Raw genomic sequence first — 8919 nt, forward strand, 5'->3', positions numbered from 1 at the left:
CGGTGAATAATGCTCTAGATGCATATGCAGCCTGAGCTGTTTTTGTGGAATTGTGTAGATTAAGAGCAAATCAAAAGCAGCTGCGTGTTATTGAGCACAAGGTCACGGTTTAGTTTGTGTGTGTAACTGTACATGTCGCACATGCCAGCCATTCTAATTTTGTTCCTGCATGTGTGCAGCCGTTCAGGAGGAGCGGCAGCGGGCGAAGGAGCGGAGTGAGGCTGAGTTCAGCAGCTGTGCCAACGAGGACATGCCCGTGGAGAAGATTCTGGAAGCCGAACTGGCAGTGGAACCAAAGACGGAGACCTACGTGGAGGCCAACCTGAGTGCGCCTGCCAATTCTGTAAGCCAATCCCTCCCTCTAAATCACACTCAGTGACATTCAACTTACGGAGAACGTTTGGGCCGCTCATTAGAAATGCAGCATTTCAAAGTTACACTTCACAATTGCTCCTCAGTGAACGGGCCGGGATTTATCATTTTCTGAATGTCAAGACTAAAGGAAGGTTTCAACCTGCCTTCAGATATACAAAATGACAGCTCTAAGAGTATAGCAGCTGTCCAAGAAAGAGTCCGATGCAGATTTGAGTATTTCTGTTTTCTGAATAAAAAGGGCTATTTTTACGATCCCACTCCCAGTGGATGGATTCGGCTACATCGCAGTGCACTTTGATATTGAAGACCTTCATACAGGCCCCTCGAGAGGACACATACCGCAGAAGAAGCACATTGTCATGTCACTAGATAAGAGCTTTAGTCATTAACCATGTCAGTTAGATACATGGAGGCTAGTGCTGTGTGTATATTTATGCCTTGTGCACATTTGTTTTGTGCAGCTGTGAGCTCTAAATCAGGTAGAGGTCAGGGAAAAAAAGGCATATGCTTTGTCTTCCCTACTTTGTATTTTCGGATTGTTTGTTTCCCTCACAGTTGTTTTTTAATGGCCGTCCTTGAGCCCTATTCCCACATGAATAAGGCTCTAATGAATCTGAGCTCTTCTTGGCTTGATTGGAAAACTGTTAAGACATGATGATCTGAACTGAAAGCTGTGTAAATTATGAGACTATTTAACCAGATTGTTATTATTATATTTCAGTCTGGGGGTGATATGAACTCATTAGATAAACTTGATTTAAAAAAAAACAAAAAACGTGTGCTTAAAGGGATAGTTCACTCAAAAATACAAACCATTGATTACAATGATTTCAGCACTTAAGAGTCCATAAGCATTACATGCTTTTCACACTTAATTATATATTTTTAAAGTGTATTATTTCTGTTATACATGCTCTGTGTAAAAGAGTGATAAAGTCTACTTTTTCACAAGGGTATGTTGCCACTAAAATGAAAGAGCTTTTTGCTCTGGGTGGATGATGATGATGATGATGATGTTTCAGTGATGATGTGATTTCGGGATTCCTACTGGGACAGAATTTGCATCAATGACAACAGCAGAACACGCACATGCCAGGCTTCTGGTTCATGAGTGCTTGTTCTGATTGATTCTGGGCTGGAGAGTTGGGGTTACTCGAGCAGAAGGAAAGGCTTTTAGAGAGCAGGAGTTAAACTGAACATTAAAATATTCCACTGGGGGCAAATGACAGGACTGATTTCCACAAGACATCTGTTCATTTCCCACTCACATCACTGAGTTTGACAGCTGAGTTTCTCTTGGTGATATCTGTGCTGAATGCAAATAACATAAAATCAATACACGAAATCAATAAAACAACTCAAAACCAGAGTTTGCAAATACTTTTTCCATCTTATTCCAGCACTGTCTGCTATTGTGCTCTCATTAAAACTTGTATACATCCAAAAGCATATATTTGTGTAGAAATGTTCAAAGTCTGTGGATGGAAAGATTTTTAAATGTTTTTGAAAGAAATCTCTTATGCTAATCAAGGCTGCATTTATTTGATAAGAAAAATGTAAAAACATTGATATTGTGAAATATTGTAATAATTCAATACTTTTTTTTTGTTCCTGTGATGTCATGTTAAATATTCAGCAGCCATTACGCCAGTCTTCAGTGTCACACAATCATTCAGAAATTATTCTATTTGTGCTGCTAAATATTTTTGTGGGAACATGATTAATTTTTTCAGGATTTTTTTATTCTCTCTCTCTCTCTCTTTTCAGCCTAACGACCCTGTCACAAACATCTGCCAAGCAGCTGACAAGCAGCTCTTTACCTTAGTGGAGTGGGCCAAGCGGATACCTCACTTTTCGGATCTCCCACTGGACGATCAAGTCATCCTCCTGCGAGCAGGTGCGTCAGTAAATATACACAGACCACTTTTGTTTGAGTCCTGCAGACATTGACCTGCCGTGACCCTTGTGCTGTACATTTAGTCTCCCAGCTATGGAGTTACAGCAGAAAGCAGCATCAGCTAATGAAATGAGTATGTTTACAGTTGTGAGACATTACAGTCTATTCCAGAGGCATTTATATGGATTCCGAGATACATTTGATCCAGCCTCGAGCCACAACATCGATAAAAGAAGGAATTCCATCTTGTCTTGGAGTGAGAGTCCTTCTTTCTGTTAGGGATGATAGCTTCAACATAGACGAAGGGGGAAATAAGAGGCTGGATTGTTCTCGCCGTTCACATGTTGCATTTATTTCATTAGGCTGTGGGTTGCCTGAGGACAATCAAACTCTATTTAAACTATTTAGTCTTAGAGCCTCAGAAATAGGATTGCACCATATGAAACTGGGATGATGTATTAAACAACTTGAAATGTCAATTAATTAAAACTCAATTTGGTTTAAGAACACGCAACTTAAATTATATATTGAGTTATAAGAGTGAGTTCACATCTACACAAACAGATAGAAATAGCCGTGTTGCTCTCTTTTCTGTTACCTTTGTTTGTTTGGTTGTTAATGTGTTTTTGTGCTCCTGTCCTCTGTTGTTAGGGTGGAATGAACTCCTGATCGCCTCTTTTTCGCATCGTTCCATAGCTGTGAAAGATGGGATATTATTAGCTACAGGCCTTCACGTCCACAGAAACAGCGCACATACTGCCGGGGTGGGAGCCATCTTTGACAGGTTAGTAAAAGTCCCAAGTTTCAGAGAAAAAGTCAGAGCCTGTGTAATTTTCAGTGAATTTCTGAAGAATGTCTTGGCTGTTCTTTTTATTATAATGAGAGTAAATAGGCAATGGAGGGACTGTTAATGTTACAAAAGAAAAAGAAAAAAGTACAAACGCCTCAGTACAAACCATTTATTTTCTTCCTAAGCTAACTGATTTTTAACAATATCTTATAAACTGTTAAAGAGACTGTATGTGAGCGGCGAGATTGTTAATCGATAGCACATGCTGTTCTTGAAGCAGTCAGCTGGTTTTATTTCAACATATCTTTTAAATAATCGTGTTTAACAGCAGAATTCCCATTGTAAAACTATGCAATTCCCATGATTTTGCAGAAAAAGTCAGCAATAAGAAACTGGAACATGAAAACTGTGCCAACGAGCTCTTTAGCAGCTTACCTCTTTCACGAAGCACTGCATATGGCATAATAGAGTCAATCTTCCTATGCACACTTTGCAATATCAGTTTTTAAATAAAAAGTTTTATATTTATCAGCCTTTTTAATTTTATCAAGCATTCTCAATGCTTTATGGGATTGTATTTATTTCCCACATTAAAGGCCTTAAAGGGATAGTTCTCTTTGGGTAGGGTACCTTTGTTCTTTTTGTTTTGGTAATTATTTTAGCTTTGAATCAATGTTTCTAATGTTGTGATTAACCTCTTAGCTGGTTGGTTTGGTTCATGCCTTCTAACTCTTTATCAAAGACTTTTTTTAAATTCATATGGGAAAAATGTATGGGAAAAGTACAGTTGAAAAAGTGGTCTTTATTGCACTCTATATTCCAAATCATCTGAAGCCGTATGATAGTTTTGTGTGAATGACAGACCAAAATTTACGCCTATATACCTGAAAATCTCAAATCAAATATGGTGCCATTAGACTGAATGTAACTTTCTCCCTTTTCCACACACAAAACTATCATAGGGCTTCATAAGATGCAGATTATAGCATATGATTGATATTAACAACTGTTATGCTACTTCTTCGTCATTTTTGGAGGTTGATAACTCCAGTCCCCATTCATTTTTTTTTAATTGAAAAGAGCAGCCACAACAATCCCCTAGTCTCCTTTTGTGTTCAATGGAAAATAAAAAAATTATACAGGTTTGGAACAAAATGAGGGTGAGTAAGTGATAACCAGATTTTAATTTGGGGTGAACTATACCTTTAAATTCAATGACAGCATTTCAGTTTATGGAGGGAATGGTCTTGTGATCTTCTTAAGAGACCCTTCAGTCTCCTCATGGCACACCCTGTGGAAGATTTGTGACAGCTGTAGGTCATGCACACATTAATTTTTGAAAATAAACTCTGTAATGATATTAGATGCTGCATCATGAAAGTGTCCTCCACAGCTTACTCTTGATTGATGCCATTTTTACATTAAGCCGGATGGCAGTTTTATGTAGCACTGTGATAATGTTCCATTGGCAGCGTGAGATATGCTGGTGTCCTCACTAATGAAATATATGCTGCCCCGTCCATCTACACTAGAGATTAATGTGTTTTATAAGACATAATGACTTTGATTTTCAAGGCGATATGAAAACTAAATATATAAGGTGGAGCAAATGACTCACTTGGCCCGTTTAATATGTTACAGAACATTGCCCCAACATTTTTAGGGGTACATTGGAGAAAATGAATTTGTGATTAAACCGACTGGCCGTGCTGACTTGTGAGCTTAAAGATTTTTGTCCTCTTTTTTTATAGAGTGCTGACAGAGCTTGTGTCAAAGATGAGAGACATGCAAATGGACAAGACTGAACTTGGATGCCTGCGGGCCATTGTTCTGTTCAATCCAGGTACAGTAATGTATACTTAGACATACACATGTGCACACAGCACTCTTATACAAGTGCATTTAAGATACCACTATTTGTTGTGGCAGACTCCTAAAAAAAATGTGTTGGAATAAAGCCAGAAAGACTAAATGAGATTCCAGTGATTATAAACCTCAGTATAGCAAGCTTATAGAAAGCAGTATATACGGCGTACTGCATACTTTTCTAAAAAAAAAAAAAAAAAAAAAAAAAAAACAGTAAGTAATGCATTGCTGTGACAACATTGTTGTAATGTGACCTCTATGTTCATCCCCATACAACAAAAATTCTTATGATATATATATATATATATATATATATATATATATATATATATATATATATATATATATATATATATATATATATATATATATATATATATATACATTTTACTGACGCCAAACTTTTGAACAGTAGTGTATCATCATATAAAGTGTCCCAAAATGACACCTTAACATTACCTTGTTTATTTCTTTTAATTTGGTTATTTCTGATGTGTATCAGACCAAGTGTGTATATAAGGATTTACTTACGGATTTTTATGAAACTTATTCATAAAGCTGAGTGTGTAAATACCACTTTATCTTGAATAGTTCACAATAAATTGTGTTTTTTTGTGTTTTTATCAACTCTTAGATTCAAAAGGACTGTCTAATCCATCAGAGGTGGAGGCGTTAAGGGAAAGAGTGTATGCATCTCTAGAAGCCTACTGTAAACACAAATACCCCGATCAGCCTGGGAGGTACACACACACAACTCACGTTTATGTGTGCTTCATTATTTCACTTTTATATAAAAATGAAAATAATGGCACAAAAAAAAAAATTTAACAGAGGGACTGGATTCAGAGTGAACATAGCAACATTTACATTCCATTTTCTTCAGTATAAAGTCAATTTTACTTAAATAATTTTTTTATTAAAACTCTTATACTCTACCATTTAGAAGTGTTTGTTTTTGGAAAAAGGTGCTCATTACAGCTGCATTTATTTGATTTAAATACAGAAAAAGGAAAAGTACTGTGAAATAGTATTACAATTTAAGATAACTGAAAGTATGTTCAAATATAATTTATTCTTGTATTCCAAAGCTTAATTTTCAGCAGCCATTACTCCAGTCTTCAGTGTTACATGATTCTCCAGAAATCATTTTGATATGTGGATACCTAACCCTAACCCTAAACTTCAAATACCTTTTTTCAGGGTTTCTTGGTTAGCAGAAAGTTCAAAGGAACAGTTTTTATTTGAAACAGAAATCTTTTGTAACATTATAAATTTGTTAGCTGTCACTTTTGATCAATTCATGCATCCTTACTTTTACCAACAAAAAAAATGTCAATGGTTTGTTATTAAAAAATTAAAAATAAGAAAACTGAAGCTGAAGTATGACACTGTGCTCATCCCAACATTGACTTCCACTGTTTCACGGACAGATTCGCCAAGCTGTTACTGCGTCTGCCTGCCCTGCGCTCCATTGGTCTTAAGTGTCTTGAACATCTCTTCTTTTTCAAGTTAATCGGAGACACACCCATCGACACTTTCCTAATGGAAATGCTCGAAGCGCCACACCAAATGACATAAGGGAATCTCACAGGATCTCTGATCTCACAGGAGAAGACTGAACTCGAGAGTAACTCTACCTTGGCGTTTTATCAGAAACATTGTGCAATCCACAAAATCCTCTGTAATGGTCCACTGCGGGATACCACGCAGGATGGATTAAGTGAGTTTTTCCTGGTTTGCATGCACCTTTGGCAAGCCTAGCGGAGTTCTGGAGGTTTTGGTTTCTCATTTCTCCTGCCTTATAGAGGTCTACCTCTGCTTTCAATTGAATACACAGCCAAACCGCCTCATCTCTGAACTCGCAATCGTTTTGCTGTGAATTTTCAGATTTCATAAGAGGAAACAAAATACCTCGGATGCACTTCTTCATGCAGCTGTTCTTAAAAAGCACACTGTTCCTGCCATTGAAAGTTTTTGCTCAAACTGTGTAGTTAACAGAACCACAGTAAAAAGAATTCCCCCCAGGCACTTAGAAATTGCTGAATCTGAAAGTCCATCTTCATGAGGAAGAAACTGCATGCAGCTTGGCTTTAATTCCTTTTCTTTTTCGAAGATAAATGGGCCTTTGAATAACAGAAGGGTCTAAAAAAGAATGAAAAGCAGGTGTACTCCTGGCTGAACTCACGCTGGATGAAAATACAGTGATTCAATACTGACCATTTTTCATGATGTTTTGCCTCTATAATTCAGCATAAATATGTATTAAGTATTTCCAAAGATTTTCAATAATGTATCATCTGATAATTCCCAGCAGGTGGGTGTTTTTTGATTTGAAAATATGCAAGGAGTTAAAGGAATCCAGATGATAGTCTGGCCTCAGGGAATCGCGAGGTTTTGGGAAGTGCCATGCCTGTCCCCTATTGGAAAAGTTGTTACATTGCAGCTGTATTCATTTACTATTACATGCATTTGTTACAGTTTAAGAGTTAGGTTTTTACAGAACATTGCACAAATAACATTTCTAAGCCTCAGGTTGATCCAAATGCAATTTTTGGTTCTGTTGTGCAGTCTTATCTGTCATAAGGAAGAAACATTTGTATTAACACATCAAACCTCGATTGCAGATTGAGCCAATCTGAACCAGTTTTTTCATGATGACGGTTCATTTTAATAACTTTTATTTGAATTGGGGCGGTATGTGTAGAAGCAGTTGTCATTAGCAGACATCGTGCAAAAGACCTACTGATTTAGACAAAACATCCTGCCAAAAGATAATGCCAGGTCTCACAGCAACATGAGTCTTCAGTCTAACATGCACATAAACCGTCTATGTCATTGTTACACAGAATTAAAAGTTCTAGTGGTGATGTTTTTATGCTTTGACCAGGGAGAAATGTGAATAGGCCATCAGGGAAGATCAGCAGACTTTTGTTTGTTCTGTCATTGGACATCTTTAGCCTTTCATTACTCCAAAGCGAGCGTATTTAGAATGTGCATACAGGAACTAAAGACCCCTTGCTGAGGTATAGACAAAACACAGACAATGTAAAGCACTCTTGGGTTTGCACTGTGTTGGACTAGTCAAACTGGGTTTGTTACACTATCAAGAGCCAGGCACATCTTACCTGAAAACGGCTACAATCCTGATCTGTATTTTCCTGGGAGACTCCAATCCATCACAGGACATGTCAGCAAAACACAAAAGAGATGCATTTTAAGATAATTATCTATTTTTGTACAAAGTGTCTTTTTTTTTTCTTCTCTGTATCATTATTTTGTCTGTTCTATACTGTACACGTTGTTGGTGTAAATACTCATTTTTAAGTGGAGCCGTGCCTTCAAACCTGGACTGAGGGAAAGGTTATGTGCATTAGCTCTCTGTTCCTCTGCCGTGTTTTCATGGTACCCTCACCTGAGAGCTGAGGACGGCTCACTCGTTCTTTTTTACAAATTGAGACAGATTGAGGGTATATTGTGTATTATCCTATTATGTCTGTTCAAAGGACTATTAAATTTAAGATTGAAAAAAAAAAAACGTATGTTGTCTTTAGAAAACATCATAATTATCTGATAAATATTAATAAATTATGATGTGTGTGTGTGTGTGTGTGTTTGTGTGTGTGCGCGCACACGCCAAAGGTAAGGTATATAAGCCAAATCATTAAATAGGATTAACTGTTTCATACAGAAAAAAAATGCTGCAGTAATATTTATATAGTTTCTAATACACAAAATTTCATGGAAATTTACCTACTGCTCCAATGGTTCAAACACAAAGCCATGAAAATATAACTGAAGACAAATTGATGCCATCCAATTCAAAGCTTAAAATGAGGAAAATAATGTTAGAAACAATTGAATGACCCTAAGGATTAATTCACATATCAATATCATTGATTGCCAAATGCTTAAACAAAAAGCAAAAAAGGCAACAAAAACATTTATGGCAGGGATCCTCAAATCTGGCCCACGAGATCCACTTTCGTGCAGA

At 37.0% G+C, this 8919-nt stretch overlaps 1 protein-coding gene across 3 annotated transcripts in view; it reads left to right on the forward strand.

The window, feature by feature from the left end:
- The window catches only part of LOC113079771 (retinoic acid receptor RXR-alpha-B-like), a 55861-nt gene extending 47394 nt beyond the window's left edge, over nt 1-8467 (forward strand). For all 3 annotated transcript variants that reach the window (XM_026251977.1, XM_026251986.1, XM_026251991.1), the window contains 6 exons: nt 180-343; nt 2143-2272; nt 2924-3056; nt 4814-4905; nt 5563-5668; nt 6359-8467. In XM_026251977.1, coding sequence (XP_026107762.1) covers nt 180-343; nt 2143-2272; nt 2924-3056; nt 4814-4905; nt 5563-5668; nt 6359-6506 — 773 coding nt within the window. In that variant the 3' untranslated portion in view covers nt 6507-8467. The remainder of the gene's footprint in view (nt 1-179; nt 344-2142; nt 2273-2923; nt 3057-4813; nt 4906-5562; nt 5669-6358) is intronic.
- Nucleotides 8468-8919: the final 452 nt, after the last annotated feature.

The sequence above is a fragment of the Carassius auratus genome, chromosome 5 (assembly GCF_003368295.1).
Source record: "Carassius auratus strain Wakin chromosome 5, ASM336829v1, whole genome shotgun sequence".
In the NCBI taxonomy this organism is placed as follows: domain Eukaryota; kingdom Metazoa; phylum Chordata; class Actinopteri; order Cypriniformes; family Cyprinidae; genus Carassius; species Carassius auratus.